The sequence below is a fragment of the Oryzias latipes genome, chromosome 16, assembly GCF_002234675.1.
Source record: "Oryzias latipes chromosome 16, ASM223467v1".
NCBI lineage: Eukaryota > Metazoa > Chordata > Actinopteri > Beloniformes > Adrianichthyidae > Oryzias > Oryzias latipes.
In genome coordinates this window covers 22,543,200-22,563,099 of record NC_019874.2, presented here as the reverse complement: position 1 = coordinate 22,563,099, position 19,900 = coordinate 22,543,200, and the positions used below count along the sequence as shown (strand labels likewise).

General features: G+C 38.5%; 3 protein-coding genes across 5 annotated transcripts; 2 read left to right on the top strand and 1 right to left on the bottom strand.

The window, feature by feature from the left end:
• The first annotated feature begins 591 nt into the window (after positions 1–591).
• On the top strand, positions 592–11,933 carry LOC101165095 (CTP synthase 1). 3 transcript variants are annotated; one of them, XM_004078267.4, is made up of 18 exons: positions 592–724; positions 1,484–1,657; positions 1,789–1,959; positions 2,099–2,199; positions 2,812–2,928; positions 3,069–3,152; positions 4,428–4,508; positions 5,760–5,911; positions 6,115–6,247; positions 6,360–6,448; positions 7,578–7,672; positions 9,444–9,506; positions 9,607–9,650; positions 9,728–9,824; positions 9,917–9,972; positions 10,717–10,813; positions 10,892–11,036; positions 11,699–11,933. In XM_004078267.4, exons 2-18 carry the CDS (start codon positions 1,492–1,494, stop codon positions 11,775–11,777), a joined length of 1,770 nt encoding a protein of 589 aa, XP_004078315.1. In that variant the 5' UTR covers positions 592–724; positions 1,484–1,491; the 3' UTR covers positions 11,778–11,933. The 3 variants fall into 3 exon arrangements, with proteins under 3 accessions (XP_004078315.1, XP_020565945.1, XP_020565944.1); XM_020710285.2 differs by lacking the exon at positions 592–724 and adding an exon at positions 818–836; XM_020710286.2 differs by lacking the exons at positions 10,892–11,036; positions 11,699–11,933 and having other exon boundaries at positions 9,917–9,965; positions 10,717–10,799.
• A 513-nt stretch (positions 11,934–12,446) lies between these two features.
• Positions 12,447–15,588, top strand: rab42 (RAB42, member RAS oncogene family). The gene is made up of 3 exons (XM_004078281.4): positions 12,447–13,789; positions 13,973–14,195; positions 14,919–15,588. The coding sequence occupies exons 2-3, from the start codon at positions 13,978–13,980 to the stop codon at positions 15,352–15,354; spliced, it is 654 nt and encodes a 217-aa protein (XP_004078329.1). The 5' UTR covers positions 12,447–13,789; positions 13,973–13,977; the 3' UTR covers positions 15,355–15,588.
• Positions 15,589–16,678: 1,090 nt separating this feature from the next.
• On the bottom strand, positions 16,679–19,174 carry taf12 (TATA-box binding protein associated factor 12). The gene is made up of 6 exons (XM_004078266.4): positions 19,021–19,174; positions 18,299–18,505; positions 17,681–17,758; positions 17,340–17,454; positions 17,138–17,226; positions 16,679–17,029 (listed from the first exon to the last, which is right to left on the bottom strand). The coding sequence occupies exons 2-6, from the start codon at positions 18,374–18,376 to the stop codon at positions 16,994–16,996; spliced, it is 396 nt and encodes a 131-aa protein (XP_004078314.1). The 5' UTR covers positions 18,377–18,505; positions 19,021–19,174; the 3' UTR covers positions 16,679–16,993.
• Positions 19,175–19,900: the final 726 nt, after the last annotated feature.

Here is a 19,900-nt window from a genome sequence, read left to right as displayed (position 1 = left end):
GCTATTATTTTTAGACATTTGTGCCGCATAAATGTGTGGGTGTGTGTGAACTGTAGTTTAAACAGTTTATCTTGAGAATATTCTTTGTATATATTGGTAAAAACTCAGAGTAGAGAGAAAGTATACTGTAGGATAACATAATTAAGAACGTGTGTGCCATCTAGTGGCATTAATTTGTACATGCATAAATCTGACAATGAAGCGATACAAATTAATATGTATGGAATTATATGACTAAAATCATGTTTTCATTTATTATTATTGTCGTATGATTGAATAAAATTTTTAATATTACTATACGGGGGCTTTTGTTCACATACATTAGGCTGTATACGTGCAAGACGATAACAAATTATACATCTCTTAATCAAAATATAACAACTTATAGCCAAATACTTATGGTAAGGTTTCTTAAATGTTCACATGTAAAGAGAACGCGTTAGAATTGTCCTGGCGTTTTGTAATCCGTACGGTAGCATGTTTGCCCAAAGTATGACTTGCAGGCAAATTTCCTTCAGCCTAGACACCTCGGTGGCCCACAGTGTTTTTGTGCCTGAGAAGGCAAGCTCGGGGACAAAGATAAACAACTCAAACGGAAGAGGGAAGGGAAGCCTGTTTATCTGGATAATGAATCAACCGCTCACACGTGTTTGTGTTAATAAAGTAATGCGGAGAGACTGATGCTTTAAGGAAAAACAAAGACAGCCTTCGTAAGAACACAAGGGTACATATGAACGTTTGTTTCTCAGCAGTTTACGGCTCGACATATTTGGTTTATTAGTGTAACTTAGTGCATAATAATACTATATCAACCAGCTAGTCCTTCGTAGTCTTTAGTAAGTAACTAGCAAAGAACAAGCTTATGCTACACAAATAGAACTCCGGTTCTCATAGTAAAATGGCCAGTTTGTTTTTTAAACATAATTTTGAGAGTAACACTATTTTTTTTACATAAGACTAAGGAAAAAGTCATAACGTCGATAACTTAGTCGGGCTAACACTCTAGTAAACTTTTTTAGCAGTATCTGATCAGCAGCTCGGTCGGATCTTTTTTTTTTTTACCACGTTTTAGCGGTTAGCTAGCTGCTTTTAAAATTGATAGCCGGAATAACAAGTTGTGTTGTAATTTCCCGCCTTTTCCCTTCCTGTTTTGTGGATACAAAGCACAGCTTGGTTGACCTGGAATGACCATCTCTAGGTTACTATGGCAATGGATGTGCAAAATTGATCGTGTATAGCACATCCGGGGATTTTGCAAAAATCACCCACCTCCAAAAATTTTTTTATAAATGAAAATATTGCATTGCCTTATTATATTTAATCCACGATTTTATTTTTTGAGTAAATGTTATAATATAGTAAAATCGTTAACACATAAAATGATGACTTTTTTGTGGTAGAAGTTCAGCATAGTACACATCTCAAAAAAAACAAATAAATCTGAGTTCCTGGCTTCATTTTGTCTGCATTCCTCTCACTATAGAACCCACTATGAAGTACATTCTGGTCACTGGTGGAGTCATTTCTGGGATTGGTAAGGGCATTATCGCCAGCAGTGTGGGAACAATCCTCAAGTCCTGCGGCCTTCATGTTACGGCCATCAAAATCGACCCGTACATCAACATCGATGCTGGAACGTTCTCCCCTTATGAACACGGTGAGGAAGAGTGGCTACATTTAAGATTGTTTTCACGCTGTGGCTCATATTGATCAATTTTGTAAATCAAGGACAGTCAAGACACCATGATCCTTGAAGCGTGTGAGTGTAATATCTTTGCTTTTTTTTAGGTGAAGTGTTTGTTCTTGACGATGGTGGGGAGGTGGACCTAGATTTAGGGAACTATGAGCGTTTCCTGGATATCTGCCTCATCAAGGATAACAACCTCACCACAGGGAAGATCTACCAGTCAGTGATCAACAAAGAAAGGAGAGGGGATTATCTGGGAAAAACTGTACAAGGTTGGTTGTGTTTATGTTACATAGAAGGAGAAACGGTATGCCACAAAAAATGAATATTAGTGTTACTTGGTAAATTATTACTGTCAGTACAGTATTGTCAAATGTGTTTTGTAGTTTATTTTATTTTCTCTGTTCTCAGTGGTACCTCACATCACAGACGCCATCCAGGATTGGGTCATGAAGCAAGCAAAGATTTCAGTAGATGATGATGGTGTGGAGCCCCAAGTGTGTGTTATAGAGGTAACTATGTCCTCAACAATTTTTTTTTCTTTGATTATTTGGCTGTAGCTTGTTTATTTTCCTGAGGCAGTTAGAGAAATCCAGTTTTTCCAATAACATATCTGTGAAACAATATACTTTTTGCCTGAAGCAAATAGAATATTTACAGCATTCAGCACCATAAGTTACTGAACAAGAACAAATGGACGCCCTCGCCGAGGCAGGGACATAAAATGTGGAAAAATAAAACAACATTGAGAGCTATATCTGTGGATTTTTATAGGAGAGGGTGTAAACTACTTCCTTCAGGTTTGTTTCCTGCAACGGGGAGAAAAGAATCGCACTCCATTCAGTCGTTAAAAATATAGTACATTTTTGTTGCATATAAATATCTGCTGTTCTTTGGTATGCTCTGTTTGAATGTTTTGTCTTAAAAACTGTAGTGAAATGCATCAGGTCCCCATAAAGCTTGTTAAATTATGATCTGTGCCTCTGGCTGTTCTCTGTATACAGTATACTTCAAACCGGCTATGACGGCTTTATGGCCCCAGTGCTCTTTCTAAAAACCACAATCTGTAAGATGTGTGTTCTTTGAAACACTCCTGGGCTGAGCTGCTGTTTTTGTTTCGACAGCTGGGAGGAACAGTCGGGGACATCGAGAGCATGCCTTTCATCGAGGCCTTCAGGCAGTTCCAGTTCAAGGTGAAGAGGGAAAACTTCTGCAACATTCATGTCAGCTTGATACCACAGGTATGGCTTTTCTCACTTCCCAGCAATGGCTTTACTGCTTACCACTGTGTTATTTTTTTCACATGCTTTCTGGTAATTTAGAAGACACCTTCCGCAATCGAGCATTTCTTTTTACACAAGTGCCTGTTGTGTTTTTGAAGCCCAATACTACAGGAGAGCATAAAACCAAACCAACTCAGAACAGCGTTCGGGAGTTGAGGGGTCTGGGCTTGTCTGCAGATTTGGTGAGTATGATGACAGTTGGATGTTGCTTTGGTATCACCTCTGTAGTTATCTGGCCACATAACACAACCATTTTGGGTCATAACACAGAGCGTAAATGGCTGCTGGAAAAGGTCCAATCCTTCAGAATTTTTTTTTTTGTTTTGTCTCATTAATTTTTCAGCACCTTTGTTGCTCAACTTTTAACTTTCGATTGTTTAATTACATGATCAGAAGCAAAGGTTTGTTTTTCTGCAGAGCGGCAGTAGTTCATTAGAAAATTGCCTCTGAGCTGTGGGTGAGACTGTTGGCGCGGAGTAAGCCTGCCCCTAATTCCCATCATCTCTTTGTTTAGACTTTTTTCTTGCTAGATTACAACCCCAACCTAACATTATCGGTGCAACAGAAGTGGCAAGTAATTTCAAAGCTATCCAACTGTAAAGTTTTGATCCAGATTCCAGCTCAGAAGAGGAAAACGAAGATGTACGTGGATCTATTTGTCTGCAAGTGAACGCATCAGAATGGAGAGGAGCAGGGAGCTTGTGGCCCACCCAGCATCAAAAATGCATTTTTAGATGACAGAACACTAGAAGGTGGATTATACATGGTAGTTAAATGAATTTATTAAATAAATCTAAGAAATTTACACCTTGAAAAAAAGGATGAAAAGAAACAAATTAAACAAATGATCTATCCTATCAGATAACGTTAGCAAAAAGGTGACATAAAATCAATGAAATAGGTGATTATAAGGAGGCATGCATACATAACAAGCTTGTTCAGCCCATGTCTGCTCTCCTAATTAGAGCAGATATAAGAATTCAAACGATTGATTTGGGGTTTTTTGTCTGCTCCATGCTATTGACATTTCACTAAGCCTCCTCTTGTTTGCACGCCAAAGAGTGTAAATAAAAAATAAAAAAAAGATTTTGTTTTTATGTTGCAAGTTATCCTAGTTTTTTGATGAGCAGAGAGATTTGCTAGCAGCACTAATATTTCATGTTTTGCAGATCTTTACCAAACGATATCAAAAGAATGAATCTGTAAATCAGATTATGCATTAGCCAATGAATGCGTCCAGAATAAGTCATCAGATTGTCCAACCTTCATTTCCTTCTGCTCTCCAGATAAGCGCAACCCAGAGCACTTCTTGTAACCGATGTGTCGATTAGTTGGTAATTCCCCGTCATGAATCAGTGATGCAGGCAGCCGAGTAAATTGGACAAAACGAGTATTAACAAAGAAAAATTCCAGTCTGTTTTGACATAATTTTCATTTTTGTTAATATTGTTTTGCAGATTATGTGCCGTTGCTCTGCAGCTCTTGATGCGTCTGTCAAAGAGAAAATCTCCATGTTTTGTCATGTGGAGCCCACACAGGTGAAATGTTGAGTTTTTCTATTGTTATTGTACTCTGAGGCATATACTCTGGCTCATTTAAGGCTAAAAGAGCCATTTGATCCAGTTTCTTACTGACCAAAACCAAATGAGAGCTGCAAAGCTCTACCTTCATGTTCAAAAAAAATCATTTTTTTATATTTGTGTGGCCATTAAGCCTTTCAATTCTAGAGTGTAGCTTTACATATTTATAATATATGAATTACAAAAAGTTTTTATCTTTTTTTACATACAAGTGTAACTTCATTTACTTTGACAGCAGCACATAGAAGTTTCTTTCAAAATAAAACTCTTCCTGTTTAAAAATGAGATCCTCCTGCTGCAGCAAGTTTGAATCAAAAATGGCATTTTGATTTTAGTATCTCTTCATTCTTTTTCATCTTTTACTATCAAATATAAACATTAAAACGTTGGAGTAGAATCACATTTTTAAAAAAAAATCTATGCGTGTAAATGCAATTGAATACCTTAAGAATTTTGTATCTGAACAGGGATAGAGTCTGTTGTGCAGCTTAAAGCAAGAATATATGTGCTTTAATCATATTCTAATAACACTCCGACAGTAAATTAACCCTTTTCCCATCAGTCCAACAGTTATCTGACATGTTAGAAATCTAAACATAGTTTTTTTTTTTGTCAAAACTTAATTAAAACAAACATTGTTTGCATTTTTCTTTAAAGGCAAAAAGTCACAATAGAGGCAAAAAGAGCTGCATGTGGCCTTAGGTTACAGACAAATATGTCTAAAAATACTTTCACTGAAATAAAAAGTTTAATTATTTGGTTTGTCGTCCAATTTTTGTTAGGTAAAAGGGGAAAGCCTGCTGCATATAACTGACATGAAAACAAATATTTCATAACCTTTGTGATCTTGTTTTTTCAAACTCTTTTCGAAAATTAATGATAAACTGTGGGGCATTTGACAGAATGATTGTAGTGTTTACATGGTTATAGATTATTTGATTATTTGGTTGTTGGTTAAGAAAAAAACGTTGCAACGTCTTGTGCAAAATTGAAGGAGACTGAGGCACAATCAGTAGAATCCAGGCTAAATCAAAACAAATACATTTAACTAAGTGAACTCTGCCTTGATTATTACTTAAATAATCCCAGCGGCTGTTGGATAAGACTAACAAACATTCAGTTATTTACAGAATTTCTTGATCTTCAAAATAAACCAAATGTTGACGCATTGTGAAGCTGTAATTTCCGTATTGATCATGTTTCCTGCAGGTCATCTGTGTCCAGGACGTGTCCTCAGTTTATAAAGTGCCTCTGCTGCTGGAGGCCCAGGGAGTCGTAGATTACTTGTGTCAGCGGCTGAACCTGCCAGTGGAAATGAGAGCCAGAAAGATGCTCACAAAATGGAAAGAGATGGCCGACAGGTGAGGAGGTTTGTCTTGACAGCTTCCTTTTCAAATTGGACTGACACATACCTCTGTCACAGGACAGTTAGTGCAATCCCCGTCATCGCTGGCAGCTGGTACAAACCAGAGGCTGTTGAGGTGTCAAAAAGAAATGTGCCTCTGTCACTGCATCCCGCTGCATTGGGGGTCAGTGCTGTGAATGATCAGATTCTCTTTTTCAGATCTGACCGCCTCTTGGAGCAGGTCTCTATAGCTCTGGTGGGAAAATATACAAAGTTATCCGATTCCTACACTTCTGTTATCAAAGCATTGGAGCACTCAGCCCTCGCTATTAATCACAAGCTAGAAGTCAAGGTATGCAAACCTGTTTTTTTCTTTGTGTTTTTCTAATAAAAAAGAGAGGGGAAACGTCTTGAACAGAAAATATCCCACACTGCTGACACTTTTCCATTGTTTGTTGCTGTAGTACATCGACTCTGCAGACTTGGAAAGCACAACTCTGCAGGATGAACCAGTGAAATACCACGAAGCCTGGCAGAAACTCTGCAGCTCTCAGTAAGTAAACAAAACTGATAGAAATCATTTCAAAGGAATCAAGGATTTCAACAATTTAACAACAATCATGAATGCAGACCAAATCAGTACTGTTGATGAACTCTGCTGCTGATTCTGTGGAAGGCATTTAAGGGAAAAGCATAAATGTAGCAGCTTGGAAAGCATTCTACTGAAAAATAATACTGAACTTTTTATTCATAAATCTTCCCTCAAATGTAGATTAATTAAGAAAAGTTTTGATATTTATTTTGATTTGCATTTATAGAGAAAAAATAGATCAAGAAGTTGTTTGTAGGTGTTAAAACAAATTCCTTCTTCCTGCTAAACTAGTGGGACAGGAACGTATTTGTCAGTGACAGATTCTGCAAGTGGTCTTGTTTAAATTTATTAGAGGTCTTTGATGTTCATAGATACATTTGAACTGTGAGGGACACATAAAATAATCCATGAAATTGCTTTGTTTGATATTTTTTAAAAGAATTTATTTGTAAAATTGTGTAGAGAGTAATAAGTATTTAGCTCCTACAAAAGAGGCAAGAATTCTGTCCCTCACAGACCTGTTGCTGCTTCTTTAAGACAGCTCTTCTATCCTCCACTGGTTTCCTGTATTTATGTCAGCTGTTTGTATTGGTTATCTGTAAAAAAAAGACACCTGTCCACATCTTAGACAGTCCGACTGTAAGCTTGTCTCCACCATGACCAAAGAGCTGTCTAAGGACACCAGGGACAAGATTGTAGACCTGAACAAGACTGGGATGAACTAATCTACAATAAGCAAACAACTTTGAGCAACAGAGATCAACTGTTGGAGCAAAAAAACATGAAAGAAAAACAAGATCACTGACAATCTATCTCCACCTTGAGCTTCAGAAAAGGTCTCACCTGGTGGGGGGGGGGGATGATCTAGAGAACGATGTAGAAAGGTCTCAGAACTATCATTTTATAGCTTAAATTAGTATTAATACAAGTATGATTTTTAAAGGTTTTTTTTAATTCTGTCTTTGTGTATTCCATTTATTTTCATTTATCAGGGATAGAACGTGTTTCACTTAAAAATCAATTAGTCATCAAAGTCCCACTCCTCCAGATGGGACAGTGTGTTCACATCCTGTGTCTTTGTGTGGAACAGTGGGGTGTTGGTGCCTGGAGGTTTTGGTGTCAGAGGGACAGAAGGAAAGATTATGGCCATCAGCTGGGCCAGGAAGCAAAACAAGCCATTCCTGGGTAAGAGGTGTTAAGCATTTCTTTTCTTTTTTTATGTTCTGTTGAAAAACAAGTGATGAGAACCAAGCTAACACAAATAGGTTCAGACAAATGAGCAGTTTGAGATTTACTGCAAGTCATCATGGGCTTCACTACCTTAAATGAGCATTTTGAGCAGTTGTGAGTCTTTTTCATGTACCTACACTGCATTGGTTTATACAAATACACAGTCATCGTTCTGTGTCTTCTGGTCTATAGGATTGATCAGAATAGGGTTGGGCGATGTCCCTTAAATTGGCCGTTGACGATGTTTGCTGTCAACCATCAGGATGGACGATGACATCGTGGGGGGGGGGGGGGGGGGGGGTATTTTTACATTTTTCGTTCTTATATAACTGCTATTCGTTTTTTTGCTTTTTTCATTTTATTTCCCAACTAATGACTAATCCGCGATGATCCAGTATAAACTGAGGGAAGTGACTTTAACAAAAAAAGTAACAAACAAAATAGAAAAGAAGTAGTCCGCTCCCGCACTTTACTAGTGAAGTGGACCGGCGGAGCGCGGACTTACAGCTTTGTGTTTGAGGGGAAGGGGGGGGATGCTATGTTACATGAGCGGTATGTGTGGGAGATTTAGGACTGCGATCCGTCCCGCAGCTCTAGGGGTACAAACAACCGAACTCAGAACCGGGTCTAAAAGTGTGTGTCTGAGCACAGCTCGGATCGTCAGCACACACAGCGGTTTGAGCTTCAAAGCAGAAATGTCGCTCAGTCCTTAGAAAAAATTCAATCAATCACGCGCATTTGTGTTTGTTATTCTTACATGTTTACGTGCAGCCAGCAAGCAGCACCACCCAAAGCTAATGTTGTTAGCCCGTGTTAGCATACTGCTAATCCTGGCTTCGTTCAGAAAAAGCTCTGACCACACGGATTAAAATTCAAATGATGAGCGAACAGGTGTTTCATAATAACCGTAACATTATTAAAATCAGGTTTAGAAGATCATCTCGTATTTTACCGAGCTGACATGTCAATGTATATAGCCGCTCGGCGCTGTTTAACATTGTTTTGTATTGAATTGTTACATTCAATAAAGTTTGAAAAAAAAAAAGCCGCTCGGCGGAACTTATATCCTCTTCCGGTTTTTCAAACCCCACTGCGCATGTGCGAATGATTTATTACTACCGAAAGTGTGACCTTAGTGAACGTTTGTTATATTCTGAAAACATTTTTCTGTGCCCATGTACACGGTTGGATTCTAATCCGACCATTGATCCCATCAAGATATTTTGTACATGTAACCGCGGCTTATGATGTCGACGCGCAACGTGGCGGGGTCGTGGCATCACGATGGTGGTCTCTCCATCGGGATGTCACTCACCCATCACGATGGACGATGGTATCGTCCATCGGCACAACCCTAGATCAGAACACTAATTCCAGATCCTTGCAACAAATATCAATTGCTTCTGTAAGCAAGTTAAATGAAAACAAATGTTTTAATTATTTAATTGTATTTATAGTTTCTAAATTGGACTAGTAAGGTTTTCTAATTGAATAGTTTTTGTTTATTCTTCATTTAGACATGAATCTCTTGTGAAAAGTGTTTTTCTATTGAAATTCTTCTGTAATCAGGGAAGAGGATTGCTTGTTACTCCTAACGGCATCCATCTGATACGAGGAAAAAGTTGTTTTTTTGACGGTATCCATACAAACACCGTTCTGTTAGTCCGTAGTCCTGAAAGTGCTTTGTGTCGTATCTTTTCATAAGCGCTGCTCTTGTTGTGTGCAGGGGTATGTTTGGGCATGCAGCTGGCGGTGTGCGAGTTTGCCCGCAACGTTCTGGAATGGAAGGGTAATTGTGCTTTTCCAACGGAGCTTCTGCATGAGAAAAAAAACACAGTCCCAGGCCATTTCTATTTAAGATGAGACAAGTATTCGCTTTTCTTTTGCAGATGCAAACTCCACAGAATTCAACCCAGAAACTGAACACCCCGTGGTAAGTTTCATTTTTCGTTCCCATGCTCTTATTGTTTTACATTAGTAGAGAAGCATGACTTTCATTTTTTTAAACAGGTGATTGACATGCCAGAGCACAACCCTGGGCAGATGGGTGGGACTATGAGATTGGGAAAAAGGCGGACCATTTTCAAATCCAGCAGCAGCGTACTGAGTGTGTATCCGAATTTAGGAAGGAGTGCTGCTGGTTTTTTGTTTTTTTTTACCTTCATTTAAGTCTCTGTTCTGGCTAACTTGTTGTTGCAGGGAAGCTCTATGGAGATGTTGAATATGTTGAAGAAAGGCACAGACACAGATTTGAGGTATTTTTTAATCTGGTTGTACAACATGTTTTATGTATTATTGTAGAAAAATGTTTTTTATATTATGAACATAATGTTACAAGGATTGGGTTTAAAAATCTTAATTACTTAATGAACTTAGAAAAGGCTATCACTTTATCAAATCCATACATCAGTTTCCCTTAAAATAATTTAAGTTGCACTTTTTAAGGCAGAAAATTGCTTTTGATTAGTTTTTATTGTAAAATAAATGATTCAAAAATTCCACCTTTGTGCTGTTTTTGTCACGTTATGTGAAAAGTGTTTTTCATAGCTGAAAAAAGGTCAGTTTAGAATGTAGAATTTGAAAATCAAACCGCTTTTCATCTCACAAACCAGAAATGTTCAGTAATCGAGGGAATTATTTTGGCAGTGACACGCAGCCCTGCTTGTTGCAGAGGTGCTCCAATAAAACTGCACTTATAGGAAAAGAAGTATGGCTGTTATGTTGCAAAAATCCCTGGACTTAAATTTCTGGATAACTGGAAGATATAAAACATTCTACTCGAAGCAAGATTGTCTGGTGATTTGTTAGTAAAAAATAAAAGGAGGCGGTTTAAAAAAGTGAAAGTAAATGTATGGCTATGAAACAACTTAAAGCCTTTATAGTTAGGATCTTAAAGAATGAAGATCACAGGTTTATAATGCTAAATGTGATCTGATATGTGTGGTAATGACCGCTGAAGCCGTAAAAGTGATTTCATTGGATTTTGAATCTCATTTTAGGTGAATCCTGAGCTGAAGCATCACTTTGAGAGAAAAGGACTCCAGTTTGTTGGTCAAGACATCGAAGGGGAGAGAATGGAGATCATAGAGCTGAAAGGTGAGCGGCCTCCTAAAACCAGCACACAAATCTGAAAGCGTGTGGCTTTAAAGGAAACGGATGATGTGTTTGTTTCAGATCACTGTTACTTTGTGGGAGTTCAGTATCACCCAGAGTTCACCTCCAGGCCCATAAAGCCTTCTCCTCCGTACTTTGGTCTTCTTCTGGCTGCTGCAGGGAAACTCCAGAGCTACTTGGCTAAAGGTTGTCGCCTTTCTCCAAGGTAAACATCTGGATCAGTCAGCTATCAACCACAAATAAATGTATTGATGCACACTTAAGGAGGAAAAGTGGAAAAGGTTCAGATTTGTGCTCGAGTACAAATGAATAGGCATCCCAAAAAGTCAACTATTCCATCCAAGGAGATTAGAGCAAAGTAAACATGAGAGCATGAAATCTAACAGACAGTTCTGTCATTTACTCAGTCATGGGGGACAAATCCAAAGCACTTCTATAGCACTTCTATAGACAACAATAATTGGAAAAGAGCAGTCTGTTGAAATCGAACAGTTGCTTAAATTTGAAACTGCTAATGCAATTTCCAGCTGCCAACAAAGTGGTTAACATTATTGTTTAATTTGAACTAAAATATAGGTTATTTGAGGTTGCTATGTGTGCTATTATCACTTGTCTCCAAAGTATTTATATCTAAGCAGAGGCCTAACAGATGACAGGATGTCAGACTGGGGTGCATTTTTACACACAGCGGTGCAGTAAACAGGCACTGACAACAAAAGCCTTCAACCTTAAACTCAAATGATGGTCTTCAGCTGAATGAACAAAAACCGTTTTTGAGATCCACTGAGGGCAAACTGGTGTGCCTGAGTTATTTTGCTTTAGATTACAGTGAAGTTCTCATTTTGATCTATTTATTTCCAATTTCAGGGACACTTACAGCGATCGCAGCAGCAGCAGCAGCTCTCCTGACATGGACGTATTTGAGTTAAAGTATTCCTCTTTGTAACGGTGTCACTTTTTTTAGTTAAAGTTAAACGTTCTTCAACTTATAGTAACATTTCTACTAGATTGTTTTGAAAGGAAATTGTAAATTGTGTTTTTACCTTTTTATACTAAAACATTAGGCTTTCACAAACCTAATAAAAAGATTACACTAACTGTTGAAATGGGCATTTTTTGGAAAAAGGCATGAATAATGAATGCATCATGAAAGACCAACTCTGATGAAAAGTGTGTCTTTAACAGTATTTTGTAGCATTTTTCATATGATGGAGGCCATGTATAAAGAAAATCAAGCCCAAAGTTGCATTTCTGAGTATTTCTTTATTCAAATTGTGAATCAGGAGCAGACAAAAGAATGCCACTGGAAAAAGATTATATTTGTTATGTAGAACCCCCCCCCCTTCAATTCTGATGCATCCACTTCCAGACAAATAGACCCATGTATGTCTCTGTTTTCCTCGTCTGAGCTGGAATCTGGCTCAAAACTGTACCGCTAGATAGCTCCAATGTTGCTCGCCATTTTGGTTGCACCAGTATAGTTAGGTTGGGGGTGTTAGGGGCTGCAAGGTTGAGGGAGAGTGCATAAACAGAGAGCTCTCCATTATAGATGATGGGAAAGGGGGGGCGGGCGGGGTTGCCCGCAACTTGGCGGCGAATTTCTAACCAACTACCGTACTGCAGAAAACGATAGATTTTTAGATTTTGGCTAAAAACAGCATAATCATAATTTAAAGTCCACTTTGAACGCTTGTACAATAAATGAAAAGATGGTTGGTGAGGGACTTTAAGAAAACACAAGTTAAAATATTTCAACACGAGTGTAACAGCGCTTTGAGTGAGCTTTAATTTCTGTTATGATGACTGATCTGTGTTACTGTCACGCTAATGGAGCATTTTTCATGAAATCACTTCTGTCTTCATAAAGGTCCTTAGAATTCCCTCAATTTGTTCCCTATAACACCGGATTGGGACACAGCCAACCTTGTGACCTCTGCTTCGTACCAGCAAATGTTATTCATAATCCTTTGACATTAGATATTGTCAACCTCCTGAGAAAACTGGTGATGCAAAGTCATCTGACAATCCAGCCAACTTGAAATGACCATTGAGTCAACAACTGGGGCAGATAGGCAAACAGTTTGGCGTCTGCAAACTAATATTGCAAAAGGGAAACAGTTATCCCTAAAGTTTAAAAGCTATCAAATATCCAAACAGCATTATATTTCTGTCTACTTTCATAATTCCACAAAAGCAATAAAAGAGGATTTCTTTATTATCCTAGAAGCTGGATGAAAGATTCACTTGAGGAGATTTGACCATGGTAGTGGTAATATTTGAAATTTTCCTGCAACAATATTGTCTAAAGATCTGTTTCATTTCTAAAAATACACAAGAATACACAAACGAAGCCTCCCATAGCAGACTTGTGTGTTTACATCCGGAGTATTTCCCAGGGAATTCAAGGAGAATTTCTTATCAACTTCCCCTTGTGGGCAACAATGTCCCCTCCAGAGATAGTCATAAAGTTATGACAGGCCTCATTTCTAAGTTTAGCTAGAATTTTCAGAATACATGTGACAGCAGGAAACTACTTTTGCCTTGATATTTTATGTGTTGCAACCACTTCCTGATGAGCGTCCCTCCCACATCAGTCCCTCCTTTTCCACAACAGCCCTCCCTTTGTCCCTTGTGTCCTGGCCCCTCCTTTTGTCAAGTCTCCACAGGCAAACATTAGCAAGTCCACGCCCCTGCACAGCAGCACTCCCACACATGCTTACAGTAGCAGTTATGATCAGCTGCTCGGACCTGTGGGGAAGCTGGAATCTAGTCTGGGACACATTTTTCCACACACCTGCTTGTGAGAAGGAATTGATAAGTCATACCAGATGAAACTGAGAAACATGCTCTTCTGGGTCAAACCCGTAGCTCTCTGACATGACTCTGACCACAGACTACCACTGGAAGATTAACGGGGAGTGGCTGTTAAATTGTTTCACAATATCTGCAGCATCAGAGGTAAGGAGTCGGCGGATGGGGAAGCGGATTATTTACAGGGTCCATCTCCTTTTGGTTTTCCTGTTCCAACAATCTTATCTTTGATCTTTTCCAATCTTCCTCATATTTTCTTCTCCTTGTGCTTCTATATCCTAAAGTTCCTTGTTTTTATCTCGTTTTTTTTTTTATTTTTTGCGCCCCCAGCGACAATGGACCTGACTTTGTGGCAGTACCAGTTCAGGATCATCATGCTGGGGGACTCCACCGTAGGGAAGTCCTCTCTGCTGAAGCGCTACACTGAGGACTTGTTCCTGGAGTCCATCAACCAAACTGTAGGTGTGGACTTCTATGTCAGCTTCCTGGAGGTGGAGCCGGGGGTCCGTGTCAAACTGCAGTTTTGGGACACAGCTGGGCAGGAGAGGTTCAGGTGAGCCCCTCTACCAAGGTGTCTGCCTTGGAAATTCCCAAACGTTGTCCTTTACAAAGACATTTAAACGGATCACAGAAACACCTTTTGACATGGTAACCCCATCTACGACCTTAGGTGTGCCTCCATAAACTCCTGTTTGTTGCATTCCTCTTTTCTCTTCATCAGTTTGCCTGCAGCTTCAACTCTATACTCACCCTCTGAAGATCAATGGTTCATAAATGCAGCCTTTGCAGTTTGCTGACAGTCTGCATATTAAATGACACCTAATGTTTAATTCTGCCACTCCGTTCATTATTTCAGTTGTCCGGTTGAATGAACTGTGGCAGACTGCAAACTGTTTACCTCAGCTCCATTTTCCATGGAGTCAGCTGAAAGCTCGGCTAAGTTTGTTTTTAGTTATGAAGTATTGTTATGGAGCAGCTTGTTTACATCCACGGGAGGACCTTCCGCTCGAGACGGCAGCCAGTATCTGCTGACAGAACTGTGTTTGTTGACTGTGTCTCGATTAAACGCGGTCATTATCAGTGTCTTAAAGACAAAGATTCTTTGCTAATCTGCTTCATCTAAACGAATCAAACTCACGCAGTGCAGCTGTATGGAGAGAGAGGACAAAAAAGGTTCTGTCAAAGTCTGAGCTCTGAACTCCTATTTGGATTATGTGAAGGATTTAATGTGTTGAAATCTAAATCCCTCTTGCCCCCCCCTCACCTCTCTCCTCAGGTCAGTGACACGCTCTTATTACCGCAACTCTGTTGGAGGCCTGCTGGTGTTTGACATGACCAATCGAGACTCCTTTGACCATATCAAAGAGTGGCACGATGAGGTGCGCGAGCGAGTCCAGCCGCACAAGGTTCTGTTCGTCCTGGTGGGTCAGAAGAGCGACAGAGAGAGGGTGGTGAGCCGGGAGGAGGCTGAGAAACTGGCCGGACAGCTGGGGCTGCCCTATGTGGAGGCCTCAGCAAAGACTGGCCACAATGTCAGGGAGTGCTTCGAGCTTCTCACTCGGCGGGTTTATCAGGGTCTGCTGAGCGGGGAAGTGGAGCTGCAGGAAGGCTGGGATGGCATTAAGTGTGCTGCCCCACAGGCACTGCAGTTTCAAAAGGCCAGCATTTCGCAAGCCAGCACAGCGCCAAAGAAAAAGAAATGTTGCGAGTAAATACTGGACTGACAACAAGTACCCTCATAGGAGCTGAAATTTGTGGCTATGATCACTAAAATGCTGTTTTTGTACTCGTGTATTAAAGCAAACTGGTACCATGAGACGTACTGATCTAAAACAAACATTTTTATGACTGCAGGTTGTCTTTTCAGATTGTTTCTATAAAGGATGATTAATGTTAAATGTTTGACCTCATCTCTTCAGCAATAATACAAGTTTTGCCAACAGGTCTCTACTTTGTCCAGGATTTCTTTTAAAACTCGCTTTGCATTAGCGAAGCTCAAAGTTTCCCCCAAAGCCTCTGAAATCTGCATGCAAGGCAGACTTTTGGTTTTTAACTTGATAGATTTTGTATTTGTGAATGGTGTAAAGCCAATCCCACTAATGTCCTGATGGTGTCATTAACCTGGCACTCTTGTAAACATTTTTGTTTGTTGCTGGTGCTGAAAATGAAGACTGTTGTAGACATATAACGTAACACTTGTGCTATCCTATGGGGTCAAAATGACCATTGACGTGTTCTTCCTACCATGACAAAGGTGGATAAAGGTGGAGAGGATTTCATGTAATCCATTAGAGATCACAAATCATTGAAGAAAAAAGTTCAGCGCAGTCTTTTGGGGTCTAGATGACCCAATTCCCAATGTTAAAGTGCCTAGGATAGCACAAAAGTAAAGGCTCATGAGTATTTGACATGGTCTAACAATAATTTCATTCTTGCTCTTTAGACTTAAATAGAAACCTTTCTTGTCAAGTATTAGGAAAAACGTTTTGAAAACTACTGGATTCTATGATAATTTTACTTAAAATTTCAATAAATATTTCATGCTTTCCCAACCTTTAATGTATTTTTGGCTAAATCTAACCGATCTGAATGTTCCTTAGTACCAGGCTGAGGAAAAAGGTTAACCATTTTATGTGTTTTTAATGTTGTGGCTTGTCATTTTTAAGTCTTTCACCCCTTGACGCCTGAATTTATTTCAAACTATTTTTTAAAAATTTCTTATGGTTTTGCTTTCATGTCGGTGCTAAATTAAAGTCGTCAAGGAGATTAAAAATACAGCTTATTAGTTAAAACATTAGGGACGCCATGCACTTAAGTTCATTTGTTATTTTTTAACACCACGGGTAAATTTATTTTGGCAACAATGCGCCGTTTACTGCTAAACTTTTTGTATAAACAGTAAAAAAAATTCAAAGCACACTTTGTTACACTTGCAAAATAGCTACGCCAAAGTCATTTTAGATGCGTTTCAGATTTGGCCAAGTGTACATCAATATGTTGAAAAGGATTTAAAAAAAAACTGAGGAGCAGCAATGGTCGCCATTCATAAGAATTCTTCCAGCAAGTGTTTATTGACAAGACTTACAATGAAATTCTACCAGTCTGTTTAGTGGGAAAAAAAAAAACACACACCAAAGTACTAACATTGTGCAATGACTCCACACACTCAAATTCAGGGAGACGTTACAATTGAGCGATATTTAATGTCAAAGACAGACGACCTCATCAAAACGCTTTCTACTGTCAATAAAATAAAATGACAAACTCAAGTGGAAATGAAAACAATTGCATAAAAGAAAAGTTAAAAATTTGAAAATATACAAATTGGGTTCAACCTAAGGGCTTGCCCTTTTATTTTTTAGTCGTCTTGCGGATCAGTGCCATTCTCTGAAAAAGAAACACATGGGGAGCATTAGACTCAAGAAAAGGGAACTAAAATTAACAATTACGGCAATAATATGACTTCACAAACAGAAAAATTACTCTATCGTTTACCTGTTTATGAGCTTCTGTGGTGCAAGCCTTCTTATACGGTCGAATTTCATCAGAGCCATAACCAGGAATCCACATGTTCCATTGACGCTCTAAAATACATAAAAACAACACAACAATAAGACAAAAATCCCTTAGTTTCCACTAAATATTTATCAAACAAAAAGTACAAAATAAAAGGGCATTTAGCCTGTAAAAAACATACCTAGATGTAACTGAACGTCTTTAACCTCCAACGTGTTTGATTTGCGATGGCGTGCCAGCTGACAGGCTGCTGTCACAACACTTTCTATGAAGTCATCTGCAATTTGTAGAAGCATCTGAGAAGAAAAAACATATGAAGGCCTCAAAGGAACTCAACAAAGTAAGATTTTACACACAAATAAAGATATGTTCTGATTTATGAATGTAACAAAAATCCATGTTTTCTACGTAACAGTTTGAAATGCTGGACGGACGTAAGCATTGAAAATATTAAATAAGGTATACAACAGGCATGTCTTTTAATAGTCTTTATAAGAGGTTACAATATTTTTTTAATCTGACCTCTTCAACATCCTCATCCAGTTGCTCATTTGGGTCAATTTCTCTCACCAGGTCCTGCAGTTTCTTCTTAGAGAGGACCTGAAGACAAGAGGAAAGAGAAAGTGTAACACTTACACATGTGAGTGTAAGGTTTGTGTTTCACAATTAAACAGTATCCCGAAGTAGCTGTTAGCTGCAGTCACACAATAGAAATATTTTCAGGTAAAAAAATAAAACAAAATACAAAGCATCAAATTCAAAAGCGTACATGGTAGTTGTTGCAAAAAAAAGACAAATAGATGAAACAGTTTTACATTAGATAAAATATAAACAATATCTCAAATAGAATACATTTCAAAAGTTATATATAAAAATATAAGGACATAAAAGTGGTTACAGTGATCCCTTGCTATAACGCGGTTTACTTTTCACGGTTTCGCTACTTCACGGATTTGCATCGTGCATTGTGTTCTTCATTCAAAAAAATGAATGAATGAATGAATGAATGAATTCATTGTAAGAAAAAACAAAGGTTTCTACTTCACGGATTTTGCCTATCACGGGTTCTTTTTGGAACGTAACCCCCGCGAAAAACAAGGGTTTACTGTATACTAAATACAAAACTGAAAAATACTCAACCTGAGATCCTTCTGGGCTGCTTCTACCTGCAGGACCAGCAGGCAGGCTCTTCACTATTATTGGGGTGCTATTGGCCATTCTCAGTGATCAAGGTCAAGGAGGAAGCGCAAAGCAGTTCTTTAAGTTACAAGACGCTGGTGGCCCGGGTAAGGCTCTCCCAAATCCTGCGTGGCAGTCGAAAGCACCGCTTTTTCAAGGAACCACAACCTTAAATTTGTAGAAAAACAGTACAAATTTCAGTGAAATTAGGAAAAAAAGATGATCCATTCCCAAAAACATTTCCCTCCCAATTTAGTTTACTTCGGTTAACTGCATGTAGCTTAAAGCAGCATTTAATAAGCCTAAAAACTAGCGTTTGCATCCAATACAAAATGCAAGTATGTTTTAATTAAACTAGTAAATCTGATGTCTGCTTCCCCTAATTATTTACTCCAAAACAGAGACCGGAAAACGCGCGCAGCAGAAAGCGCTTAGCTTAACGCTACACGATGTCTTAAGGGCTTTAGGCTAATTTAATAAAATACAACAAAGTAAGCAAATGCCATTATTACATAAATTCTTTAGTACACAGATAAGAATCCAACGTTAACAGATTTGTTAGTGCTAAAAACAATAGCAGCTACAAAGCTTTGAAGTTAGCCTTGCTAAATTCAGCAGCTAATTTCTCAGTTCGGCGTTCCTCAAACAAAATTCTAAGTCGTGGCAGCTTTTTATTGACTCACCTTTTTAAATTAACACTATCTGTCCATTTTCGTCATTACTTCGAGGGAAAGGTACGTCTTTGACACTAAATTTGTCTACGAACAGGCAACAACCGTTCCAGAATTCAGGGAGCAATATTCGGAACTTCCGCTTTTGCCCGATTCTGTTTCCGGTAGAACCGTGTCCACGCTACGCTGCCCCCTGTCGGACTGTGTGTGGCACTTCAATAACACGTGAACAAAATCGGCCTCTGTGGAGAAGCACGGAAAATAAAATATATAAATACAATAAACGAGAACGCTTGTTTTTTAGATGGCCTGTCATTCAGTTGCTTTATAAAAGATTGTGGGTTATTTTTTAAGTTTTTGATAGGAAACATAATAAATATTAAGGGTGTTACGATTCATTTTAAAAAACGATTTGATCTGTATCATAATTTGTGGTTGCTAATAGGATTCAAAGTTGATATCGGTTCATTTTGAAACATCCAATTTCATCCAATTCACTGACCTAAAATTGAGCAAAAAAAAACAGCCAGTGTGACTCGGTACTGAACAGATTCCTTGTTGTATTTCTTGCAAGATAATCAAATGTAAATTAAATATGTGCACAAACAAACAAACAAACAAACAAACAAACAAACAAACAAACAAACAAACAAACAAACAAACAAACAAACACGTAAACAACAATTAATAGTAAATCTACAGTCAAAATTTAGTTTCATAAAGTTCAGCCCACGTCTGTTTTTCCACATCAAAATAAAATAATCTGAACAATATTAGAACATTCTACCATTCTACTATGGTCACAAAATTCTTTGCAAAAAATGAAAAATGTTTCAAAGCATTGGACTGTAATGACGGCTCGATCATTTTTTGCTGCCATTACATGTGTGTT

Excerpts from the sequence above, each read along its gene's own strand:
- LOC101165095 (XM_004078267.4), top strand. The coding sequence starts at position 1,492 with ATGAAGTACATTCTGGTCACTGGTGGAGTCATTTCTGGGATTGGTAAG. Across the intron at positions 1,658-1,788 it reads GTTCTCCCCTTATGAACACG|GTGAAGTGTTTGTTCTTGAC; the intron begins GTGAGGAAGAGT and ends GCTTTTTTTTAG. Across the intron at positions 5,912-6,114 it reads TGGAAAGAGATGGCCGACAG|ATCTGACCGCCTCTTGGAGC; the intron begins GTGAGGAGGTTT and ends TCTCTTTTTCAG.
- rab42 (XM_004078281.4), top strand. The coding sequence starts at position 13,978 with ATGGACCTGACTTTGTGGCAGTACCAGTTCAGGATCATCATGCTGGGG. Across the intron at positions 14,196-14,918 it reads GCTGGGCAGGAGAGGTTCAG|GTCAGTGACACGCTCTTATT; the intron begins GTGAGCCCCTCT and ends CTCTCTCCTCAG.
- taf12 (XM_004078266.4), bottom strand. The coding sequence starts at position 18,376 with ATGGCCAATAGCACCCCAATAATAGTGAAGAGCCTGCCTGCTGGTCCT. Across the intron at positions 17,227-17,339 it reads AGACGTTCAGTTACATCTAG|AGCGTCAATGGAACATGTGG; the intron begins GTATGTTTTTTA and ends TATGTATTTTAG. Across the intron at positions 17,030-17,137 it reads CCACAGAAGCTCATAAACAG|AGAATGGCACTGATCCGCAA; the intron begins GTAAACGATAGA and ends TTTCTTTTTCAG.